Source organism: Cupressus sempervirens, chromosome 2, assembly GCF_028749045.1.
Source record: "Cupressus sempervirens isolate cs-2001-9-10 chromosome 2, ASM2874904v1, whole genome shotgun sequence".
Taxonomy (NCBI): Eukaryota; Viridiplantae; Streptophyta; class Pinopsida; order Cupressales; family Cupressaceae; genus Cupressus; species Cupressus sempervirens.
In genome coordinates, this window is record NC_143119.1 from 242,380,638 (window position 1) to 242,407,198 (window position 26,561).

The window sequence follows — 26,561 nt, forward strand, 5'->3', positions numbered from 1 at the left end:
CATGAGGGGGGTAGGGGGTACATTGTGGAACCTGGGGAAAGGAGAGTAAAAAAATGGGATGAGTTGTCAGGGGTCCAATTAGTTTCAATGGTAGAAGATCCTTTATTTGAATCCTTGGAAATAATCATGATATCATTTGTTTATCAAGGAGATCCTCCTTATTCTTGGATTAATGGGGAGGCAAAGTCCTAACCACAAAACCAGAGGTCTTAGGAGTAGCAGGAGTGCAAGATAGTGTCACTAAGGAGGAAATAGCCTTGAAGATTTGCTTATTAAGCTCAAGGGCAAGGTGAGGGGAGGACTGAGGATCAAATTCCAGTGAAATTCATAGAGTCTAAATAACAACCCTTGGCATTTTGGCAAGAAGCCTTTTACTTTACAATTTTCAACAAACATGGAAAGGGAGGAGTATATCCAATAAGGAAAACAAAATAAATCATTCTTGCGAATTATTCAACATAGGGAAAATGTGGGAATGAGACCTTTTGTACCTTCCTTCGCAAGTGACAAATTGAATGAGCACCTTCACTAGGGCCTGCCAAACCCCTTCCCTCACCTCTCTATTAAACCCATGATGCAACTTGGGGATTTTTTCACCTGACTCCTGAAACCACTCCAAGGTGTCTTTGAAAGAAATTTTGGTGTTTCTTGGAATCTTGACCCCTTCCATGCTCAACCTAGTGATGGCAGAGATGGACTCTAACATGATGCGAAATGAAACACAACCCACAATAACCTTGCCACAATCCCACAACTCCAAGATCTTCTAAGAAAGTTCAAGAGTATAGCCCTCCATGCCCATAATATTCTTAGTTATTTCTCCCTTCTCCAAGGTCTCTGAAAGCTCCTTGTCATTATGATATTGGCCCCATTCATTGGGCTCAGTTCAATAAGGGTCCCCTCCCATCTTTCTGTTATGACGAAAGTAGTAAAAGCACATAGATTCAAAAGCTAATAGACCCACGAAAGTCAAACTCAAGCTTTTCTTTGCAGTCACATTAAATTGTAAAATCAAAATAGAAATCTAGCTCATAAAAAAACTTTGGCAAACATACCCAATAAAAAGTAATGATGGCAAGATCATTAATATGCAATTTTTGTGCAATCATGACCGATCGCTTCGTATGCCTCCATCGAGATAGACAAAGGGTTATCCCAAATTTTGAACCCCTTTGTATATCTCCCATGCTCACCAACCTATCCACGACATAATTTCCCTCTCAATAGGTATGGCAAAATGTCATGTCCTCCAAGTTGCTTAATAGGTGTCTTATATCTCTGCCATTCCAACTTGTCTTTGTCATGTCTTTTAGAATGTTGATGATGTTTAGAGCATCCTCTTTGATAATCGTCTTATTCACATTTTTCGTAGTCAACACTAAGACCCCCTAAGACCCCATGGTAAAGGGCTAGGAGTTCAACCATGTAAGTAGTTTGAACACCCAAGTTGACCGAGTAAGTAGCCAACAAATCCGTTTCTGAGCTTCTCAAAAGGCCACCCCCCACCCGCTCAACCTAGTTTTCCTATAAAGGAATTGTCAAAGTTCAGCTTGACCCAATCCAAGTCAAGGGGAGTATGCTTTTTCATTACAAATAAACTTTACAATTTTATACGATCTAAACAATGTGATTGGATATTTGATATGTGTCTCTACGTCCTCTTTTTTCTTATGGACATTTATACCTACTAGTAGCTACTTAGTAGAGGCATGATGCCTACAAGCAACCTAGCCCCACTCAGGGCACACACTTATAGGTACCTCTTCGACTAAGAATCAAGAATTGAGGAGTATCCATTCAACCAACTTCACCCAAAGAAATTTTCATCCCTTATAATGTTGGAACCATATACTCAACAAAATGCAATTATGATATTTGTTCCACAACATTTTTCGCTTAAAGGCTAGGCTAGTGGAAAAATCTAAGATATTTTACCTTGCCATTTTTGGCGGCAACTTCACGGTCCGAAAAGCCTAAGAAATTTCTCCCACATCAGTCTGTCTAAAGTTGATTCCACTGGAAAAACCTAGGAAACTTACGCCATCGTGAAAGCCTAGGAATTTCTGCCACATCATTCTGACGTAAACTTGAGGAAATTTTACCTTTTTAAAATATTCCTTATGTAGTGGTGCCTAGTACTGAAACACTTCCTTTGCATAACGCTGCTCATTCACGCGGTTTCGTCCACACCTTTCCGAATGTGCATCCTCAACGTTTTGTCTCTTTCTTCTGTCGTTGTTCGATTTAGCTTGATTCAGCAGGCATGGGCTCATGCTTTTCCTCTTCCACTGTCGCACAAAATCAAACTCAACCAGAAAACGCCTTCGATTGCCTTGCACCTTCTTTTCCTGCATCTAAATCCAGAGAGCCCAGCTGGGACATCTTCGTTAATCATTATGGTCGTGATGTGAAACACACATTAGCCACTGCCATCTACCAAAAACTCCATTCCTTGGGATTTCCTGTTTTCTTAGATAAGTATGCCCTTGAGGCTGGTGATCATTTTCCTGCAGAAATACAACACGCCATCGATAGTGCCTCCCTTCACATTGCCATTTTTTCTCCCATCCCTCCCCAGTCCCCATGGTGTTTGAAGGAGCTATGTTCCATGCACACAAGTGGGAAAAAAATCATTCCCATTTTCTATTATGTTAATCCCTCTGATCTCAGACGGATTAAGGAAGGAACAGGATGGTACGCCCATGCATTTTCAGAGCATAAAAAGAATGGCAGATACAAACCAGAACAACTTGATCAGTGGAAAGAGGCACTTTGCAAATGCTCATTCCTACATGGCTATCTGGTCAACAATGAAAGGTAAGTATTATTCTGTTTTGTTGATCTAATTATTTGAGCAGTACGGTATAGTGTGCATTGTGTGTCGTTTTGACTTCTGTTATGGATTAAAAATGCTTAGGGACGAGGTTACAATTTTGAAGAATATTGTGAACGATGCATTTAAAATCACGAAGAAAAAAGGTCAATTGTCAGTAGCCGAATATCCTGTTGGATTGGATGAGTTGGTGCAAGAGTTCGAATCGGTTACAGGTGAAGGCGAAACAAAAATCAGGGGGATTGTGGGCAGGGGCGGCTGTGGGGAAACCACACTTGCTAAAGAGCTCTTCAACAAGAACTTTTCCTCCTTTGAAAGGTGCAGTTTTGTTTTCGATGTGCGTGATGCAGCATCCTGCAGGAACGCCCTAGCTGAGAAGAAGAAAAAGCTTCTAAAAGACCTGATCGACGGGGCTAATTTTCAGTTCCAGAATGTAGATGAGGGCATGGCCCTACTTGCAAGTCGTTTGAGGTCTGCTCGAGTGCTCATCGTTTTGGATGGCGTGGATCACGTCTACCAGTGGGATGCTCTATTGCCATATAAACACAGCCGTGGGTCTCAGAGTCTGTTTATTGTAACTACCCGCCATCATGGTGTCCTCAAATCATGGGGTCTCTCAGTGTCCTGCATTTATAGAATGCCGGGACTTAACCCATCACATGCGGAGCAGCTGTTCTGTTGGCACGCTTTCTTGCAACCCTCTCCACCAGATGACTTCGATACTCTGGTTAACAAGTTCACGGAGGTTTGCAATGGTCCGCCTCTCTCACTGAAGGTGTTTGGGGCACAGGTTTATGGCACGGAGTCTCCAGAATACTCGAAATTCCTATTAAGTAAACTGTTGAGCATCTCGTCTAATGACATGGAAGAAAAGCTACAGATTAGCTTCGATGCGCTAGATGAACAAGAGAGAGAGATTTTCTTGGATGTAGCTTGTCTTTTCATTGGCGCAGAGAAGAGCAAGGCCATAGCTGTGTGGGATAGATTGGGTTGGACTGGTCTACGAGGTTTTGAAACACTGCTGAATAAGGGCCTAGTGGAGCTTTTCGACGGTGAAAGAATAATGATGCATGATCACATTAGGGATATGGGCAGAGAGATTGCGACTAGGCATTCACCATATCGTCTACGGTGTGTAGTCAAGATTGATATTATGAAGGAACATTACACGGTAAGATTACTACTGCCTCTCTCGTCGCATTTTTGTTGAATGGAAATGATTAGATAAATGGACTTAACAAATTTAAGATTTTTATTTGAAATGTAGATAGGAGGAAATGGTTTTAGCCTTCTCCAACCTACTCGACCTGTCTCTGGTCTGTTTGGTTGCGGGAATAGAAAATATGGGAATTGTTATTGTTGTTATGGAATAGTTATTCTGAAATACAAAATGGGGATACATATTCTTATTCTTGTTTGGTTCAGTTAGAATTTGATGGAGAATTCAAGGACCCAAAAGTTTACAGGCCAACTATTCTAAGAGCAAGGCTTTATAGAGTTGGTTGTTACACATATGTATGTATTTTTTTGTTTCAGCCGATGGTTCCATACAATTACTTATATTGTTGTTAATTATTTATACAAAATTAGTTTGAAAATTTAAGTTTCCCCTTTTCTTTCATAAATTATTTCCATTTCTTATACGATAGCTAAACAACAGTATAAGAACATGGTATAAAAGTCTCAAAAAAATTGTCGATTTATAGAAATCAAACTCACTCTTTCTTTCCTCTATCTATCCAAAGAAAATTTCAATAATTTTCTTTAGGTCAAAGAAGTTTATACCCTTCATAATAGGGTGCTAAAATTTTAGACCATTTGAAACTTCTTTTTAAGTCCTTTTCCCACAATAATTTTTAATCACTAAGTTTGCTATCTTATTTAGTTGTATTTCTTTCATAAGAATATCTAAATTGTCCCCTTGCCATAACTAGAGCAGATGTCATTGTATGTTAGATACACTATGATAAAATGTCTATATCTCTACCACTTCCATATTGCAAAATAGACATATTTTGTCCTCTCATTTTGCTTAGGTATCATCCATCTACCTATTGCACACCTCAAATAATGAGACTACAAGCAATTAAGGTCACCATTTGATATTTGCTCCTATTTTGCTTTCTCCTCGTTATCTCCCATGGGTTTAGATTCTTTAATATAGTGACTTTTTGTTGTGCCCATTTTATTTTTGATCATATGAGATTCCTTAATTTTTCCTTCACAAACATTTTTATTCCATGACTTTATCTAGACATTCGTACATATTAACATTCAACTTTTTCATCTATTTGACATTTTGCTTCATCCATGTGTTCTTTTCTTCTATCAAGTATTTTCAACATGATCGATTTAGGTCAACAATGTTTTCCCATACCTTGAGTTTTCTTTAAATAGCTTAATAACCAAACCATTGTTGTAGACTCTAGAGGAAATATGTTTGTGTCTGCCAATAAGATCTCATATGGTATAGCCATTTTAATTTTAAGACTGTTGATGATTAAATATTTTTGAATATTTTACTTCTCTGATTTGTAATTTGACATGTTGCTGCCCTAAATCTCACATTGATAAAGGATGAGCAGAGTAACCAGCAAATCAAAAATCTTAGATTTTTTTAACTATGCAAGTTTACTAGTTGAATTTATTTTTTTTTTTGCAAAAATGGATCCCAAAATACTTGTACTCATCAACAATTTTTAAAAGTTTTCTATGACGTCCTATTTCTTTTTAATGATAAGACCATCACTTTCATTGTGCTAGTATTCATTTGCATTCCAAACCAAGAAGAAAAACATCAAGCACCTTCAACTATTCGCTCAGACCATCAACCATTTAGTACGTACAATTAAATTCCGATGGATAGCCATAAAAATCACACATCAACTGCTACCATCTTCGATAGACTTCATTGCATGGTTTTGCATATACTCTAGATCTAGAAATCCTTTCAAGCTAGCGATTCTATTCCTATTCCAATAGATCCACAACATGCCAATTTTCTCCCATCCTATGCCCAATACTGATGGTGCTTAGCCGAGCTCAAAACCGGTGATCCATCCTAATGCATTAATTGAAATCTCTAGTTTTAATGTTTTTTAATAGTTTAAAAAAAAATTCCAAACATAAATGTAAATTTAGCAAATGTGTGTTCTTTTAAAAAAAATAAGAGATTTGACAATTATAATCTTTCATTCAATGTCAGGCTGAGCAGTTGGTGCAGGTTATGGAGGAGGCCCATGCGGATCTATTAGGGAAAGGTGTAGCTACCGTTGAATCATCAGAAGGTGGGCCTTCTAGGATAGATGGACAAAGTGTGGAGGATTTTGCAGCAGCATGCATTTACACAGTTAATGGATCGTGCACACAAAGAGAGCAGTTATTATAGAGGGTTATATGAGCCGCTAGTGCCCATAAAGCATCGGGAGCCACTATTTGCAGAGGGATCATTCGCTGGTCATCAATACTATGGTGTTCGTAAGTCTTATCAGAAGCTTCTAAATAGTCTTCAGGATTTTTAGTTCCTGCATATAAGGCAAGAGACTTACGTCAATTAATACTTTCTTGTATAAACATTTAGCCTATGCTTTTCTTATATTTTGTAGAGACATATTGCAAAATTAATATTCATTGTTTGCTTCTTTTTTTTATTGGTTGGATGAATTTTCATGACAGTTTTATTATTTTCTTATTTGATAATTAAATATTTTAAGTGAATCTTCTCTAGTAAAACCAACAATGTAATTTTGTGAAGGAGGCTAGACAGTCGTCGTTTCAATAGGGATCTCATTGCTTCCAGTCTCTTCTTTTGTATGTGTTGTTTTCTTGGCTGTGATCATTCAATAAATTTATATCATTAAATTTTCAGGCAACATTTATGATGTTTTTTCTTTATAATACATTTTGTTGTGGTTCTTAGTATGTTAAAGCTTTGTGAAAGTAGGGATGAAAAAGAACTCCAAAAAATTATCTTCATAGAAATGGACTAACAAACAATTTACCTTCATTAAATTAACTATCTACGCCTACTAAACAATTTACTCCTATTGAAATGACCATCCACGCCAATTCAACCTACCCATTCCACACTGAATGATATTATTAGTTAATAAATAGTCTAATTCTTTATTAAACAAAACATATTTCAAAAATTGAATTAAATGAACAATCAATAAGATTGCAACAACAAATAATCATAACTATAACCATGATCAACACCTGAATTCCCTATTACTATAGTTACTACGTGAAAACAAGAATTATAACAATAAGAAAACAGTGTTATGAAACAGCTTCGGTAACGAGTCCCTGTAAAAATTAGAGTCATGGATTGCTCTAGCCTTCCTCCGAGCAGCTAAAAACAATACAACTTGCTTGATTTACAATTAAATATTTACAAATTACAAGAATTTCTCCCAATATCAACAAAATCAAGCATGTCTGTACAAACACATAATCAAACACAAACAACATTCTTGCTTTGTAACTCATCCTCCTGCTGTTTCACCCCAAAATGGTGATCCAGAATAATACCAACATCTGCTATCCCAACACCCATATGAAATTCTTGAGATAAATCATAGTTGTGCACTCTCACATTCGGTGCGTTTCTGCACTTCCCCATGCATTTGCAGCCCACAGCCTGAATTGCACTTCCCATTTCAGACACACTTATTATCTCCTCAAAAGCAGCCAGCAGCTGCTCAGCCCCCAATTTCTTGCACTTTCCTCCCATGCACACCTCCACTCCCCTCACCTTCTTCCTATTCTCGTCCTCCTCAAATTCCCCATGCAACGCAGATGCATTTGAACAGCTTTCTTCCATTGAAATTACACTAATGGTGTCCCCTGTTATGAGGGGTGGTTCAGGAATCTTAGTCACGGATGCCTCACATTCACTCACACTGGAAGTTGAATCACATGATGAGGATTCATCTTCACACTTGTTCGGCAACTTCGTTTTAGCTTTGATGCCCTTTTTCTCTGCTTTCATTGCTTTTTCCCTCTGCTTGTACTATGCCTTCTGTTGTTCCAATTGGGTCATTAGAACCGCCAGAACATCCTGATTCACAGAAACAAACAATTAATAGCTGGTCAAATCCTAAAATAATTTGAATGAGATCAAAACAAGAAATGGAAATGCCCAATTACAGATAAACTTTGGCCTCCGACTTCCTTGATGAGGGATCTATCTGCATCCTGGGATAAGCTAATAGACAAGAGCAGCAGATTCTTGGAAACTGATTTCACCAGTTTCATCCTTCTTTTGTCTGATAAGGACCCACCATGAAGATCTGCAAGCTTCTTCAGATTTTTCTTTTCTAATTTATTTGTCTTCCCACAGTAAATCCTGACTCCTCCTGCATAATACTGCTTGACACTTGGGTCATTAAAAGAATAATTCATGCAACCCATTTTGCATTTGGAATTATTGTTTCTTTTCGTTTCCTTATTTCTAAACAGGGGACAGCCAACCATTGCTCCTCTGTTTGCACCCAGCGCAGACTCCATGGCCAAGGTCCCTGAAAATACGAAATCATAAGAACACATCACACAATAACTGAAATCAAAGAGTAGGTGCCAGATGAAAGTGACCCAGAGGAAATAACTTCATAGGGAGTAAGTAATGGGCAACTTCTTAAAACCTTACACGTATAATTTCTCAGTTGATTAAAGTTGGGAGGTCACTATTGTAGAGACCTCAACACTTCGATTTAGGTACCAAAATTTCAAAGAATTCATCATTACACCATGTACAGTAGGCAGATGTTAATTACATATCTCTGAAGTGAATTTCCATTAGACATTCAATCTCGTGGCAAGCTGCACCCTACAGTCTCTTTAATTTATGTTACTTAAAAGGAATAGCAAGTTATGGCAACATAGACATCATCATACAAGCAATTTGTATCCAGAAAAGTCTGTGTGATTGAGCAATTTCTAGTCTTTTATGATTGAGGGGCAAACAAACACAGAGAGACTTGGCAAAGAAGAATACTAACCAAAGAAGAATGTTTCTGGAAAAAGTCCAGAGAGACTTGGCTATTAGACAAAGACTGAAACACAAAATTCTTGCATAACAATACAATTAATAATATCTGGACTGTACAGATCCCCTTTCAATCTCTAAAACCAAAGACCCCCCAAAAGGATCCAAAACTTAGAACTTTATGATACAATGTTGATCAATCATAAATAGCAACCTAACTTGGGACTTAGGTTTAGGAACTGATGCATTATTTTGGGAAGATCCTTGGGAGGGCTTACCAGCCCCAGACAAATATAATCTCATAGTAAACATTAAAAGAACACTTCAACAGTGCTGAGGTGAGCGATTTATCAACTATAAACAAGCAATATCAGATAATGGAGAAAAAAAATAGAGCTGGAAATAAGAAGAAGACACCAACCTATCAAATCAAGATAAGATAGCCTATAATAACTTCATAAATTAGAGAAACATTAATAAAAAAGATAGGGCTGATAAGCTGATTTGAGAAGCATCTAATAATGGTTTATATAGCACGTCAAAAAGGATGTTAACTAATTGTAAACTCTCAAAGATGAGTAAAAATAAACCTAGCATTTAATTTATGTTAGGACTCAATATGTCTTTCCGAAGCAGGGATTTTCCTATGGGCAATAGTTCAAAAGAGAATCTTAACAAAAGATAAATTCATCAACATGGGATTTGAGGGACCATCTTGATGCCCATTATTCAAAAACAACTCAGAAACAACATAACACCTCTTATACCAATGTCTAGTCATAAAAGAAAGTTGGTATTGGTTATGTAGAAAACTTAATTGGACATCAATCTTCCCGATTTTTTTTTCAAATTTTCTTGAATAGTTGGCCTAACACAAGGAAGTCCAATATATATTAAAAAATTATGGAATGTTTCCCCTTCAATTCTATTATGGGAAATATGAAAAGAAAGAAATCAAAGAATATTTAAAAACACAGAAATGGCAATCCAACCCCTTCTAAACAAGGTAGAAGTCAACATCTCAAAAGTCATGAATAATAGATTAAGGAAGTCCATCAAAGAAGAAAGATCTTTCAATGAGTGGGGATGGGGAGATGCAAAAAAATTTAAACAACCTCATAAATCCTCCATTGATATATCCAAAGGCAACAAAACAAGTAAGGATGGAATGCAAATGGGCACCTCACTTGGCAGGATGGATTAAGTTAAACTTTGATGTAGCATCTTAAGGAAATATAGGTAAAGTGGAATTGGAATGTATTATTCATTTTAATGAGAATTGGATCTTAAAACAAGCTAAAGAGCTAATAGAAAAACCTAACAACATAGATGAACTAGAAGCCCTAATGGAAGGGCTTAAACTCAACCTAGAAATGGGTTTTAAAAAAATTATCATCAAAGGGGATTGACAAATCATCCTCAATGCAATCCGTAAAGGCAAATCCCCCAATAGGAAAATAAACTCTAAATTGGAAAATGTTCTTATTCATCTTGATAGGTTTCAAGAAATTAGAATCCAACATATCTATCGTGGAGGTAACAAAGAAGTGGACTCTCTGGTGAATATGGGTGTGGATGGAAATGATATAGTTATTAATAATGTGTGCTTGACCTCTTTTCTTTATCCCAAACATTCAAAATAACAAGGTCCATGATTTAAGAAATTTTTGACCTAGCATAACCCATGTCTATTCTAACTCAAATCCCTCAAACTTAAGGCTTTAGAAGCTATCATAAACCAAGCATAATACCTTATAATATTTGAGCCTTGAACAATATAGGTCTATACGCCTAAACATGAATTAAACATAAATAAATTAGGAAAGTCGAAAGTACCATAACACCATACTTTCAACAAGATCATTTAAATTTAGGGATATGAGACACTCATACTCGATATGGGGACTTGTTAAAGTAGATCATTTGAAAAACAAAAATCTATAAGGAGATCGGCCCATCTCTAACCCTATAATGAGATCAAACAGGAATTATACCTAAGAACATAATCAAACAATATACAGGGTAAAAGTACTAAGCTATGTCACCTTTCAGGATGACTTATTAGAACGACTAAATTTGAGTATTTCTATCTAAAAATCAATTTTGTCCAAATATGTGATCTAGATAATTTCATTTCAGCTAAGTTATATATGGTCTCACACATTTCCAATTGGAAATGTTTATTAAATGCATGTTTTATACTAGTTTGTATCCAATTACTAAATAAATACAATTATTTTTAAAAAGTGACATTTCAATAACTCTTACTATTTTTTATGATATTTTTTAATAACATATAAACATCATTTTACAGAGCTCGGAGTAAAGAATATTCTCATATAGAGTTTATAATGTTTTAATTAGATATAGTATAATGTAATTAAAAAATTCTACTAGCACGTATTTTAACACTTGAAAAGATGTTAATTTTGAGAAAGAAAAAATATTAAATCATATTAAAAAAGTAAAAATTATATGATGTTTTAGAGGAGAGAGTCCTCTTTTAGAATATATAATTTTTCTCCTGGTTAGAATAGATTTGTTTTGAAAAATGTGGTGGGAGATGAAAACTGTCGATTTCCATGAGTTTAAATTTGAATCGTTATAAAAGAGAAAATATAGGTCTAAAGCTAATTTTTATTTTTTATTGTTCTAGCTATATATGTTATCTATAACATAGTTTGAGATCAAAGGGAAATAAATTTACTTCCATCTAGTTTTGTGGTGGGAACTAGACCCCCAATTTTCAGCATTTTTCAACAGCTACAAAATTATCTATAAATGTTAGAAAAATATATCAATTCTTATTCCAAATAACAATTAAAAATTATAATCCTAAACTTCATGCATTTCTACACATTTCATTAGTTTACTCATTTTCAAATTCAAAATAATAATACTAATTTTATGTCATTGAAGTTGAACAATATACTTTTGTTAGCATTTTTCTTTACAAAAGGGTGACATAGCTTTGTGCTTTTACCCTAAGTCACAAAATAGACATGGCCAAAGTTGAAAAAGGATGGGAAGTATTAGTTATTTTTACTATGTGATCTCATTTGAAAGAATTGATTCATCGCAGAGAATACCAATAGGATAACAAAATTAAGAACAAAAGATCTCCAAAGATGGATCCCCTATTACCAAAAGAATGATCGAATCCTTTGGAATACAACAAAAAAAATACAATCATAAATGAAATGTGAATTGTCTTTATGCCATAAAGGGTAAAGCTAGTCTATCAAAATTCAATAAAAAAAGGTTGTAAATGAAAAAAATAGCAACATTTCCTATAAACTAGGGTATGCCCCTTTTAATAATGTATTTTAGCACAGGACTCTTGTCTTGGGCAAGACTAGAGGTTTTCTTCTCTGTTCTTTCCTACTAGCGCCAGTTTGAATGAAGACTCTATAATTTTTATTTTATTATTATAAATATAATAATAAGGCCTTGGCCTCTTACCAATAAAAAATAAATTAATATGTAAATAAAAAAGATATAATATTAATATTATACAATATTATATGATCTCTCTCTCTCTCTCTCTCTCTCTCTCTCTCTCTCTCCATCCATATCTTCCTCTATCCTTCTCTCCCTTATATCTCTCTCATTCTATGTCTCTCTATATATGTCTCCTTCTTCTTGCATTTTTTTTCCTCTGTCTCCCTCTTCTTCTCTTATTATATTTTTATCTCTTCCCCCTGCTCTCTCTCTCTCTCTCCCTCCTTCCTTCCTTGATTGCAAACATAACATAAACTTGTTTATAATGAGATCTATTTTAGAAGTTGTGTTTCAATCAATATATCTACATAAAGTGAATGCATAACTATACTAAAATCTATACTAATTAACCTCCCAAAACTCTTTTGTACCTATTGCTTTGACTAAAGAAAGTAGGAAGGGCCCGAATCCATAACAATCCAAGTAACATTAAGTCTTTAACAAACAACCCAAAGGATCACGAGAAGTGAGCCTACCAAAAATAGAAAAACCAAAACCAACAACTACAACAAAACTAAACAAAAACTTGTAACTGAATCATGCTGAAGAAAAAATACCCCAACCATCAACAAGAGTCTCCAGACGATCCAAGCTGCTACTAGCATAAAGCATTAAAAAACTTGTGAACCAGTAACACCATGCCAGACCAAACTAGCAACCACCACTTAACAACAAAACTTGCAACACTAGGAAGCAAGACAAAAACCCAAAGGGACCCAAAAACGTCAAGAGGCAGTAGAGCACAAACCATCCCCTTACTTTTGCAACTCCTTGAGCTGGTCCAACAAGGAGAACTTGGGGCAAGAAAGCCTAAACTCACTAAAATGTTGAGAGGCCTCCTAGGTACCTTCCTCCTTTCTTGGAGTCTCTTCCCTGTATTTCCTCTTTGCCACTCTCTCCTCTAGTTAAGCCTTCAAACTCCGATTTCCTCTTCCATCTTGGTCTGGACTTGATGGCTCTACGAGGCTAGATTATTTATTTGCTTCCTTAGTTGGGCCGACACCTTCTTAATAGACACCAAGACCTTTAGCACTTCATTCATCTCTTCCTCAGGAGGCACTTTGATCTTGATATCCTCCACTTGTTCCTCCGGCTTCCTCCAACTATTGAGCTTGTCTCCTAGCTCTTGGCCCACATTCCACCAAACCTCGTCCTAACGACCTTTCATTTAGTCGATAGACTTTCTCTCCACATCAAAATTTATCTCCATCCTATTAATATTTATGTGGGCTATATGCATTTGAAAAAGAAGCCACCTGGCCACAACATCCAACCTGTTATAACAAAATGTCATCCCTGTAGAGTGCAAGGTTAGACAATCCAAATCAATTGAACCATCATATTTTTTTGGTATAGGGCCAAGCGAGGGCTCCCTAGACACCTGGGGATCATCTAGATAACTTAAATCCATGAGGGGGAATGAGGGTACATTGTGGAACTTGGGGAAAAGGGAGTAAAACAAAATGGTATGCGTTGTCCAAGGTCGAATTAGTTATAGTGGCAAATGAGCCTTTATTCGAATCCTTCAAAACCACATTATCATCTTGTTTATCAAGGAGGTCCTCCTTATACTTAGATTTATGGGGAGGCAAAGTCCTAACCACAAAACCAAAGGTCTTGGGAGTAGTAGGAGTGCAAGATAGTCTCACTGAGGAGGAAATAGCCTTGAAGATCTTCTTATTAAGCTCAGAGGCAAGGTGAGGGGAGGAATGAAGGGTCAAACTAGTAAAATTCATAGAGTCTAAATAACAAACCTTGGTGTTTTGGAAAGAAGTCTTTTACTTTAAAATTTTCAACAAACAGGGAAAGGGAGGAGTATATCCAATAAGGAAAACAAAATAAATCATTCCTATGAAAATGATTCAACATAGGAAAAATGTGAGAATGAAACTTTTTGTACCTTCCTTCATAGGTGATGAATTGAATGAGCACCTTCATCAAGGCCTGCCAAACCCCTTCCATCGCTTCTCTATGAAACTCATGATGCAACTTGGGGAGTTTTTTCACTCAGCTCCTAAAATAGCTCCAAAGTGTCTTTGAGAGACATTTTGGTGTTTCTTGGAATCTTGACCCCTTCCATGCTCAACCCAGCGATGGCAGAGATGGACTCTGACATGATGAGAAATGAAACACAACCCGAACTAACAAGAAAAGATATCAAGCACCTTCAATTGTTCGCTCAGACCATCAGCCATTTAGTCGATGCAATTAAATTTTGATGGATAGCTATAAAAGATCGAATTCAACCAGGCCCCGAATAACATTCATTAATCATCGAGGATGTGATGTGAATCGCACATCAAGCGTTGCCAACTTCGATAGATTTCATTACATGGTTTTGCATATACTCTAGATCTAGAAATCCTTTCAAGCTAGCGATTCTATTCCTATTCCAAGAGACGCACAACATGCCAATTTTTTCCCACTTATGCCCAATACTGATGGTCTTTACCCGAGCTCAAAACCGGTGCTCCATTCTAATGTTTTTAAATAATTTTAAACTTTTTTGAACATAAATGTAAATTTAGCAGATGTGTGTTCTTTTAAAAAAAAAAAAGAGATTTGACAATTATAATCTTTCATTCAATGTCAGGCTGAGCAGTTGGTGCAGGTTATGGAGGAGGCCCAGGCAGATCTATTAGGGAAAGGTGTAGCTATCGCTGAATCATTAGAAGTTGGGTCTAAGTCTTATCAGAAGCTTCTATGTAGCCAACAAAATTCTAAAGTCTTCAGGGATTTTTAGTTCCTGCATATAAGGCAGGAGACATATGTCAATTAATACTTTCTTGTATAAACATTTATCCTATGCTTTTCTTATATTTTGTAGAGATGTATTGCAAAATTAATTTTCAATAAGTGAATCTCCCCTAGTAAAACTATCGATGCAATTTTGTGAAGGAGGCTGGACAGTTGACATTTCAATAGCAATCTCATTGCTCCCAACCTCCTCTTTTGTATCTGTTGTTTCCTTGGCTGTGATCATTCAATAAATTTATGTCATTAAATTTTTTGCCAACATCTATGATGATTTTTTCTTTATAATACATTTTGTTGTGGTTCTTAGTATGTTAAAGCTTCATGAAGTTAGGGATGAAAAAGGACTCCAGAAAGTATCTTCATAGAAACAGACTAACAAACAATTTGCCTTCATTAAATTAGTATCTTCATAAAAAGAGACTAACAAACAATATGCCTTCATTAAATTATCCATCTACACCTACCAAACAGTTTACTCCCATTGAAATGACCGTCCACACCAACTCAACCCACCCCTTCCACACTGAATGATATTATTAGTTAATAAATAGTCTAATTCTTTATTAAACAAAACATATTTCAAAAATTGAATTAAATGAACAATAAATAAGATTGCAACAACAAGTAATCATAACTACAGCCATGATCAACACCTGAATTTCCTATTACTATAGTTACTACGTAAAAAGCAATAATTATAACAATAACAAAACAGTGTTATGAAACAGCTTCGGTAACGAGTCCCTGTAAAAATTACAGTCATGGATTGCTCAAGCCTTCCTCCGAGCAGCTAAAAACAATCCAACTTGCTTGATTTGCAATTAAATATTTACAAATTACAAGAATTTCTCCCAGTATCAACAAAATCAAGCATGTCTGTACAAACCCATAATCAAATACAAACAACATTCTTGCGTTGTAACTCATCCTCCTGCTGTTTCACCCCAAAATGGTGATCCAGAATAATACCAACATCTGCTATCCCAACACCCATATGCAATTCTTGACAGACATCAGCATTCACTCTCACATTGGGTGCATTTCTGCACTTTCCCATACATTTGCAGCCCACAGCCTCTACCCCACTTCCAGACACACTTATTATCTCCTCAAAAACAGCCAGCAGCTGCTCAGCCCCCAATTTCTTGCACTTTCCTCCCATGCACACCTCCACTCCCCTCACCTTCTTCCTACTCTCGTCCTCCCCAAATTCCCCATGCAACCCAGATGCATTTGAACAGCTTTCTTCCATTGAAATTACACTAATGGTGTCCCCTGTTATGAGGGGTGGTTCAGGAATCTTAGTCATGGATGCCTCACATTCACTCACACTGGAAGTTGAATCACATGATGAGGATTCATCTTCACACTTGTTCGGCAACTTCTTTTTAGCTTTGATGCCCTTTTTCTCCGCTTTCATTGCTTTTTTTCTCTGCTTGTACTCTGCCTTCTCATGTTCCATTTGGGTCATTAGAACCGCCAAAGCATCCTGATTCACAGAAACAAATAATTAATAGCTGATCATATCCTAAAATAACTTGAATGAGAACAAAACAAGAAATGGAAATGCCCAATTACAGATAAACTTTGGCCTCTGACTTCCTCGATGAGGGATTTATCTGCATCCTGGGATAAGCTAACAGACAAGAGCAGCAGATTCTTGGAAACTGATTTCACCAGTTTCATCCTTCTTTTGTCTGATAAGGACCCACCATGAAGATCTGCAAGCTTCTTCAGATTTTGCTTTTCTAATTTATTTGTCTTCCCACAGTAAACCCTGACTCCTCCTGCATAATACTGCTCGACAGTTGGGCTATTAAAAGAAAAATTCATGCAACCCATATTGCATTTGGAATTATTGCTGCTTTTCGTTTCCTTATTTCTAAACAGGGGACAGCCAACCATTGCTCCTCTGCTTGCACCCAGCGCAGACTCCATGGCGGCCAAGGTGCCTGAAAATACGAAATCATAAGAACACATCACACAATAACTGAAATCAAAGAGTAGGTACCAGATGAAAGTGACCCAGAGGAAATAACTTCATAGGGAGTAAGTAATGGGCAACTTCTTAAAACCTTACACGTATAATTTCTCAATTGATCAAAGTTGGGAGGTCACTATTAGAGACCTCAACACTTCAATTCAGGTACCAAAATTTCAAAGAATTCATCATTACACCATGTACAGTAGGCAGATGATAATTACATATCTCTTAAGTGAATTTCCATTAGACATTCAATCTCATGGCAAGCTGCACCCTACAGTCTCTTTAATTTATGTTACTTAAAAGGAATAGCAAATTATGGCAACATAGACATCATCGTACAAGCAATTTGTATCCAGAAAAGTCTGTGTGATTGAGCAATTTCTATAGTCTTTTATGATTAAGGGAGAGGGGCAAACAAACACAGAGAATGCAAAATATTGGTGGCATAACTCCTAATACTTTGACTTTCATTCCGAGAAGTTAGAATATGCTAGAATATACTATAGCAGCTGGGCCATTTGTGTTGTCATATTCTTCGCATATCCTAATTGAGCATAGGGTTCCATTCTTTATTTTCCAACATCATATCAATTATGCTGGCGAGCATTACAAGATACCTTTATGGATGAGTGGGACCTTCATTGCGTTAACATATCATTATCTCCACTAGTGTAATCAGTTCCAACGGACACGCAATGTATAGACTTTTTCAGTTTCAACCAGTCTTGCCTTCACCTTTTCTCCGTGGTCACTATCAAAGGGCATGTCCACCGTCCCATTAATATATTTCTTTTTGTACACGTCTCTCATTGGTCATCTTTGCATGGCGACAATAATTTATTTACGCCGAAGGCGTTCCGATCAACGGCTGAAATTCGTGCATAGAGATGCCATGTAGTCCATCCCAGCCGTCAATCATCGTTCCTCTATTAAAATAGTTGTTCGCTACGAAAAGACAAAACACTTGCCACGTCAGGCTCAAGTGTTGGAGGTCAAATCCGCAGGTGAAGAAACAATGTTTCGAAAGACTCCTCTACCCTGTGAATTTTAAACGTCTGTGGTAGGCCTATTTATGGATATCAGTTTACTTATACCCCATCGAATCCAATTAAACTCAGTATTCCTGAAAATAAAGAATTCCTTCCGCGGAGAATGTTCGCCGTCCACGTGAAGATTTGAGGCATATGAGCCCTTGCATCTGGTTCTTGTGGTTGCAGTTGGATCTGTTTGTTCCGTAATCCAATCTGCTGAAGAAGCTATTATGTCATGAGACCTTCATCGTCCATGGCCTGCATCCAGATTTTGTTGATTGCTTTGTTCATTCTGCTAAAATGTCCAAAACAGGTTTCTTTTCCAAGGCCTCCCGTCCCAACAAAACTTGGCGCCGATGGAGTTAGCGAATCCAATTGAGCGAACCTAGCGGAGATGCTTTTGCTCGAGTTGAAAAGGTAAATTTTCTTATAAAACGTACGAAGCGACTTATATATTTTGGCCATGTACGAAAACTGTTTCTGCTTAGGGTGTATGAATTCTTCACGTACAAGGCGGTCTCATTTCTGTCCAATGGGAGCGAGCTTCTGTTGAACGTCAACGGCCCTGCCGCTTGTTTCTTCCATTCTTCCTTTGAGTGATGTTTGTGACTATTTCAGATTTGGAAATCCATTTGTTATGAAGTTTCATGTAGATATTGGATCCGAGAGTTAAGAAATCGATTTCAATTACCATATGCTTTTTCAATACTTTAAAAAGAGATAGAGGAAGGGCAGACTTGAAAATAGTTAGAAATTCTACATGTATATGGTAGAAATTTTTTGTTTTGTTTTTATTGATCTTAGATTTCTGAAATTTGTGGTAAGAGATAGAAAATGATAGATACATAAAGGGAGAAAGTAGAGGTACTGGGATAGAGATGGAGAGAGAGAAATGGAGTGAAGTGGGAAGGGAGAGAGGGGGAAGATAGGAGAGATATTGAATGCGACTGATACTAAGATAGAGATAGAGAGAGAAATAGACAAAGATGAGAAGGCAAAGAGATATACCAAAGAAGAGAGAGAAGTGGAGAGAAAGCGAGAGATATGTCGAGATAGGGAGAGGTGTAGAGGGAAGAAAAAGAGAGAGAGAGGTATATCTAGATGGAGATTGAGAAGCAAAGGTGTATAGAGAGGGGAAGGAAATGTAGAGGGAGAGAGTGGAGATGGAAGATATTTACATATAATGAAGAGAAAATGAGTAAGAAATATATATAAAGATAAAGATAGAGGTAGAAACAAATATTTAGAGACAAAGGTAGAAATGGGAAAATATTTAAGGATAGAGAGCCATCCAGAAATATAATAAGATAAACATATACATATAGATAGATATAGAGATAGAAGGAGGATATAGAGAGAGATGGGGGAAGAAATATGAAGATATGAATATTTAAAGGTATAGGAAGGGGGTGATGGAGAATGGAGAGATGAACATAGAGTGAGAGAATGAGAGAAAAATAGATAGAGAGATAAAGATAAATCAAAAGGTACAAATAGAAAGAAATCAAAAGAGATAATGCCGAAGAGGGTATAGAAAGAGATAGAAATGGTGAGATGGACTAATAGAGAGATGAATAGATAAAAAGAGGATGAGAGGGAGCGACAAACAATAAGATAGATACTAGATAACCTTCCATCATTCTATGGCGTACCTATTGCACACCAAGGTACAATTTTTAGTTATATTTTACTTTTAACACGCCTTTATTCAAATACGGTGATTTAGTATTATGTCTATCATAAAGGTCATGCTTTGCTACATACATATTGTATCTTGGTGTATAGTGAATACACTTAAGAGATGTGGGAAGTCAATTGAGATTTTTTTATATTAAACTTAAAGAAAAATAGATTATATAGAAGAAGGCAATTAACTAGTCCCGTAAAATAATGAAAAAAACAATAATTACATAACTTTTGTCATGTGTATAGATTGGATCAATTAAATAATATGTTAGAATAAAGCTTTTTAATACTAAATTCATGGTAATAATTGCTAGAAAATATATTAATATAAGAATAATTTGTCCAACTATAATTGACAAAGTTTTTTGTCTATTAATAGTTGCATAGATATGTGAGTACATGAGGACAATTCATAGGTCATTAGAAAATATTGTTTGACTATGCAATAAAGGGCTCAATAGAGAAGTGATAAATTCCTTACCAGGATCCAAACATTACAGAAATAAAACATTTAGCTAAGAAGATAATGTATTTCCATAAATAAAGAGGGGGATAGAGATAAATATGAATATGGATATGAAAAAAAAGCAAAGGGATACAAAGAAGACAACATACACATGTAAAGAGATATAGGTATGAAGGTATACAAAACAAGTTTTGAGGAAGAGATATGGATGGAAAAAGACAAGAATACATGTGGAAAGAGAAATGGTTATAGATAGAAAGAGAGAGCGGGTACTTTGCATTAAGATAGGGTCAAGTTTCAAATTTTATGAATGTCCAGTTTAGAATAAAGGAATTTAAGATCATAATCATAAAAATAGACTAAAAGCTATTTTAAATTCTTTTAAAATATTATTTAAATTAAAAGAATAATCATAGAAATTATATATGTACAATATATAGTTAAATTTAAATATGTCTAATATTAAGTTAGACTTAAATTTTAATTGATTTTTTAATATTTGTACAACTCTACATTTTGTTTTCAAAATTGATATCTCTAACCTTTCTATATATATTTAATAAAATAAATAAATATATAATTTAATGATCATTGTAGCAACATCTTTTAAATTCTTCTTTGTTTATTACACCGAAGGCGTTCCCTATATGAAGGTGAGGAGCTAAATTTTACATCTATCAATGGGCAATGATGGAGGGAGAATGACTACCATTAAAAACAATTACAAACATAGATGTTACCTTTTCATTGCATTGTCACCATCACGTTGTGTCTTTTCTATCATCCCATAACAAAGAAATTGAAAGGATAAATTTAAGACCAAACATATCCCCAAATTCTATTTTAACACCCAACGTTCGGAGAACACTGGTACAAACTTTTGTTCTGAGTAGAGAAGCAAGTGTCATTTGGAATAGCCTAGGCTACCCTCAAGGAAAACTCTGCAGTTGTGAACGATGTTGAATTGGAAATTGAAATTGAAATTGAATTCCAACTATCTTTATCGACTATAGCAGAAGCCAAATTGTTACAATTGTTTCGTCCATAGGAAGAGTAGAATCTTGCAGTGAGGCTAATTCTTGTGTAACCTCCTGGAATTGGAATTTGGCAACAACGATTCACTTTGCAAGGAAAATGTCTAGCATAGAGCATTGGAGCATAGCCACATTTAGATGTGCAGGAAGTGTTAGGATAAACCACGGACAGAAATAAAAACTACATGCAAATATAACAAATAACAGAAAATAATAGATCACACAGAAATGAACATAAGGCACCAAGATTTAATGTGGTTCGCCCAATCCCTGGGCTATGTCCACCAAACAGCAAGTCCGATCTTATTACAATACAGTGATTACAACTTGATTACAATTCGTAATCCCTTACAGCTCAATATTGCCGCAAGAACCAATTTCGCATCACAACATAATGAAAAAATACCTAACCCTAAACCCTTTTATACAAGTATTTTATCCATTTTAGGGTTACAACATGTCGACCATATGTCGACCATAATATGTCTGCTACAACGTCGGCCACGACCCAAAATTATGAAGTATGTACAGTACTTCCTTGATCAGTCACCATAATCTAACAGGAAGCCGAATAAGGTGTTTCTTATGATGTATTTCCCATATGCATCTAGAATTGGCTATATGTGTTGCAGCCAACATCAGAGAATTTATTAAATTTAGAAATCTACTGTGTCAATTTATTTAGCCCTTTATATGTCAGTTGATCATTTTTACTTTATGCAAACCAATTTCCCATATGCATCTAGAATTGGCCATATGTTTGCAGCCAACATCAAAGAATTTATTAAATTTAGAAATCTACTGTGTCAATTTATTTAGCCCTTTATATGTCAGTTGATCATTTTTACTTTATGCAAACCAATAAGCCACTGAAGAAGGGAAGAACTAAGTTTGGGGAAAAAAAGTTGACTTTAACTATTTAACACTTTTGATCTAGGAATTAAGCTTAGTGTGTGATGTTTAAGTCGTTCTCTGGAAAACAGTTATTTCACTTACTCTGTCTACTTTATGCACATTACTCCAGACTTGTAGTCTCTATGCTAAGCACTTGGAAATGCGGGCATGGTTTACTTCCTTGTTGTTGACCATATTTTTGTCAGAGCATTCATGTTGTTATATTCCTTCCATAATGCATTCGAAGTGCTACCTAGGCAGCAGTTATTTTATCCATGTAATCGTCATGAATGTGTAGGGATTGTGCTTATCAAATGTTTTCCAACAACAAATTAACCATGAAAGGAGCCTTCAAACCCAAAACCGTCATACCGATAATGCGATTTGTCGAAGCTACATTGCTGAGCTTCCCGATCATTGCAAGAAATGGCGACAGAGATGGCGTTGTAATGGAAATCCTCGTAGACATGCTCGAAAATGGCGACGTAGAAATCGAAGCCATTGGCGTCAGTGATCCAGTGGACAACAGCGAAGTTGCAGAAATTGACGGGCTTGGAGTTGAGATGATGCCTTGGTTTGGAGGAAATGGAGTTAACAATGCAGCCATTTACACCAATAAGGGATTAAAGAGATTTTTAAATACTATGCTTTAATCCTCACTTTCCCATCCCTTGGATCTAAGAGTATGTTGTTGACGTTTGCCCCATATTTTAGCTTTATTTTTATTTTCAATGTTTTGTTTATTGTTATCCTTAGTATTTTAAAGTAATAAAATAATGTGGTTGATTGGAAAAATTAAATAAAGTTTATTTAGAGAATAAATAAATATATACTTTTACTTATATGATTTTAAAAATTAGCATTAATAAAATTAAAAAGACATTTATAAAAGTTAAAAAATATAATGATACAAATTACATTGTTATGATAAAATTCAATTTTCTAAATAATTAAAAGAATTTAGACAAAAAGATTATAAATAAATAAAAAAGTTCAATTTAAATTGATATTTTTCTTTCAATAGATGCATTTGAGATATGTATACTTATTATGATAATAATATTTGATTCCTTATTGGTATGGCAATACAAATTGCTATGCTAGAGTTAGTGGTATGTTTGGCAAGACAAAATATAGTCAATCAAAATAACATAATTTAATGGTCAAATTTACAATGATCGTCCTCCTTATGGTCTATTTTTTCATAAATTTGTGTAGTACATGAGGTCAATTGGTAGGCCATGATGTTATTTACATAAGAAAGGCTTCAATGGAAAAGTGATTTTCTTAAAATCAATTATGCATGCACTTACAAGGATTAAATAATAACTAGAATAAAATATTTGAAACGAGAAGATATTCAAGTTTCAATACCACCATCTTCATGTTATGTTTGCAATAGGGAGGGAGGGTTAGTGAAGAGAGGGGGCAAGGAGGAGGTGGGTGAGCAAGAGATAGATAAAGATGGAGAGAGAAATAAGGAGGAGAGAGGAGTAGATAGAGATCAGAGAGAAAATTGAATAATGTGGAAGAGATGGAGAAGGATGTGGAGGAATAAATGGAGAGATCTATAAAGGAGAGGGAAGATATCATGGTAGAGACATGTAGCTTTTGATATAGAGAGGGGCATATATATATACATACATATATATATATATATATACATACATATATATATATATATATATATACATACATATATATATATATATATATATACATACATATATATATATATATATATATATATATATATATATATATATATATATATATATATATATATATATATATATACAGAGAGAGAGAGAGAGAGAGAGAGAGAGAGAGATGCCATTTTTTTAGACACTTCATCTACAGACTGGTTATCTTGAAAATTTGTCAAAACAATTTTGCCATAAAACACTTTGCAAGCAATACAATGTGCCAAAAATAGGTGGGCACTGAATTCACATTTCTCTAACAACTAGTACACACTATAATATAATGGTGAAGAAAAATATTATTTTAGCAATAAACATATGGAAATTTGATAGATTTAGTTAAATTAGACTAAATGTATACATGTATGTGGCATATTTGATAATTACCAATAGTTATAGAGAGAGAGGTATAGAGGGTTGATATATAGCGATAGAGAAGGATGGAGAGATAACAAGATAAAGATAGAGGGAGAGAGTGGGGAAGAAACATGGAGGTGTGTCTTAAATATGGAGGTATTCTAGGGAGATCGAGATAAATATGAATATGAAATGAGGAATGTGTGAAAAATAGATGGAAAGATAGAAATACATAACGAGGTAAAGATAGAAAGAAATATAGGAAGATACATAAGTAGACATAGAGGGTGAGACGCATAGACGAAGAATTTTAAAAAGATATAGATTGTCAAATAGATTGAGAGGGAGATATGGAAATATAGAGACTTGGAGAGGAAAAGATAAAGAATGAAATAGATACTTAGTTCACCTTTTGTACATATTCGGTGTACCTATTACACACTAAGGTGTGATTGCTAGTTTAATATTTCAGCCAATAATCTTATTCTATTGTGGATGTTGTAGAAAAGAAAGATGACCAAATTGTTATCACTATTGAAAAAAGACTCCATCATAAAAAGAAGCCTATAGAAAGGATTAAAAGATGCAAATAAAATAGTTTTGTTAATGGATTAAATGCATAATATGTAGCTGGTGTTGCTTGCTGCACTTCCCAATCAATGGAATCATTGCCTCTAGCTTCAATCCAACAGACTATATTTGTCTCCAAATTCTCCTTTCCTACTCTAAACCAATGGACTATATTTGTCTCCAAATTCTCCTTTTCTTCATCTTTTTCGCATACATTTTAGCTGGGTTTGTTTTACTCACTTATTGTTGAAGCTACATATTTAGGAGTTTCTTTAGTAGAAAGACTAGGCTTTTCCAATTTAGTCTTGAGAGAAAATAAAACTTTATTAGCTTCTTTGCTCATATTGGGTCGACCTCTTCACTCTTCTCAAAAAAACTGTCTTCTTCCATAGAAAAAAATGATTGTATTTTATTTCAAAGATATTTTTTGAAATAAAACTTTTTTTTCCCAATCGTATCTTATATTTGAGGTGCCCTAATCATTGAGTGTGTAGTTGGTAGGGTAAAATTTTGTTATATATATATGCCTTGCCGAGAGATCCTTGGAAACAAGGATAAATATAAGCCAAGATTAAAAAAATAAAAATTAAAACAAGTATGGATGCACACAAAATTCAACATATGAGGATAACAAAGATCACAACGAAAGACTAAGCAAACATCTCGACACTAAAAGATCTCCAAACACCACTACTGACCAAAACGATAGACAATAGAAGACATGTAACTCAATTCGAATTGAAACATTCCAAATTGAAAATACAACACCAAAGGATTGAAGAGCTCCTAAGAGGGTAGCCAAAACACTTACCAAAAAGCTTAGCTCTTACCAAAAAGTGTGTGTTGTCTTCTCGGAAATATTTTTGCAAATACCAGGCGATACTTTAAATCAATAATGGCTGATATTTTCTAGTATCGTATGACCTTTCTCAAGAAGGGGTATGACACTTTCAGGGTTTGGGCAACCCTTCTCTTAAGGGCGTGTGATACATTACAAGTATCGTATGACACTTTACAAGTATCGTACGACACTTCTTCACTGAGGGTGCAATACTAGAAAGTATCACAAGACATTTCTCCAAGAGACATGCGATAAAATCATGAAACACAGGACATATCTCTGTTGGGCATGCGACACCTTATTATATCACCCCATGCTGACACATGGTCATCGAAGAAATGCATAAAAACTCCTAAGGACAAACTAAGAGACAAACAGAGTTCAAAACCTCCATAGCAAGGAGTACCAAATCCACAATTCGAGGCATAAACACTGGACCATAATATTGAATGATAGAAACACAATCTGACCATCTAATCAAGTAGTGAAGGGAAAATGTAGAAGGAACATCACAATGTACTAACAACATCGCAATGAATAGTTCAACCAAACTAAGTACACGGTTCCTCCAAATTATAATAGCATCATAAGACCATCATGGGCCCTAGCCATCCCCTGTGTGTAACATCCCAAGCTATCGATTAGATCGTTGGTACTATTATATAAGGACATCACTACTAAAATGTGCTACAATATATGCATAAGGAAATCTAACATGCTAGAAGTAAAGCATAAGATAATCCTACAAATACGGATAACATCATCTATCATATGCTAATCATCGTAATAAGGAAATGCATCAATAAACAACACCATCAAAATATGATATACAAGCATTCCAATGAAAGCATAAATCACAAGAAAGCATACTCTAAAACCCGAAGTACCAAGTGAAAACATCCAACAACGGTT

General features: G+C 35.4%; 2 protein-coding genes and 1 pseudogene across 4 annotated transcripts; 1 reads left to right on the forward strand and 2 right to left on the reverse strand.

The window, feature by feature from the left end:
- The first annotated feature begins 2,134 nt into the window (after window positions 1-2,134).
- On the forward strand, window positions 2,135-6,483 carry LOC149571944 (disease resistance protein L6-like). Its single transcript, XM_089813341.1, has 3 exons — window positions 2,135-2,817; window positions 2,918-4,004; window positions 6,039-6,483. The coding sequence occupies exons 1-3, from the start codon at window positions 2,264-2,266 to the stop codon at window positions 6,219-6,221; spliced, it is 1,824 nt and encodes a 607-aa protein (XP_089669467.1). The 5' UTR covers window positions 2,135-2,263; the 3' UTR covers window positions 6,222-6,483.
- A 631-nt stretch (window positions 6,484-7,114) lies between these two features.
- On the reverse strand, window positions 7,115-9,148 carry LOC149571945 (uncharacterized; annotated as a pseudogene). The gene is made up of 3 exons (XR_016358814.1): window positions 8,484-9,148; window positions 7,985-8,355; window positions 7,115-7,895 (listed from the first exon to the last, which is right to left on the reverse strand). The product of XR_016358814.1 is annotated as an uncharacterized LOC149571945 (transcript).
- Window positions 9,149-15,723: 6,575 nt separating this feature from the next.
- Window positions 15,724-17,489, reverse strand: LOC149571946 (uncharacterized). 2 transcript variants are annotated; one of them, XM_089813343.1, is made up of 3 exons: window positions 17,161-17,489; window positions 16,659-17,032; window positions 15,724-16,569 (listed from the first exon to the last, which is right to left on the reverse strand). In XM_089813343.1, exons 2-3 carry the CDS (start codon window positions 17,016-17,018, stop codon window positions 15,973-15,975), a joined length of 957 nt encoding a protein of 318 aa, XP_089669469.1. In that variant the 5' UTR covers window positions 17,019-17,032; window positions 17,161-17,489; the 3' UTR covers window positions 15,724-15,972. The 2 variants fall into 2 exon arrangements, with proteins under 2 accessions (XP_089669469.1, XP_089669468.1); XM_089813342.1 differs by lacking the exon at window positions 17,161-17,489 and having other exon boundaries at window positions 16,659-17,135.
- Window positions 17,490-26,561: the final 9,072 nt, after the last annotated feature.

Coding starts and splice junctions, on each gene's coding strand:
- LOC149571944 (XM_089813341.1), top strand. CDS start 2,264: ATGGGCTCATGCTTTTCCTCTTCCACTGTCGCACAAAATCAAACTCAA. Junction 2,818..2,917: donor TATCTGGTCAACAATGAAAG/GTAAGTATTATT, acceptor AAAAATGCTTAG/GGACGAGGTTACAATTTTGA. Junction 4,005..6,038: donor TTATGAAGGAACATTACACG/GTAAGATTACTA, acceptor ATTCAATGTCAG/GCTGAGCAGTTGGTGCAGGT.
- LOC149571946 (XM_089813342.1), bottom strand. CDS start 17,060: ATGTGTTCTTATGATTTCGTATTTTCAGGCACCTTGGCCGCCATGGAG. Junction 16,570..16,658: donor TCAGAGGCCAAAGTTTATCT/GTAATTGGGCAT, acceptor TCTGTGAATCAG/GATGCTTTGGCGGTTCTAAT.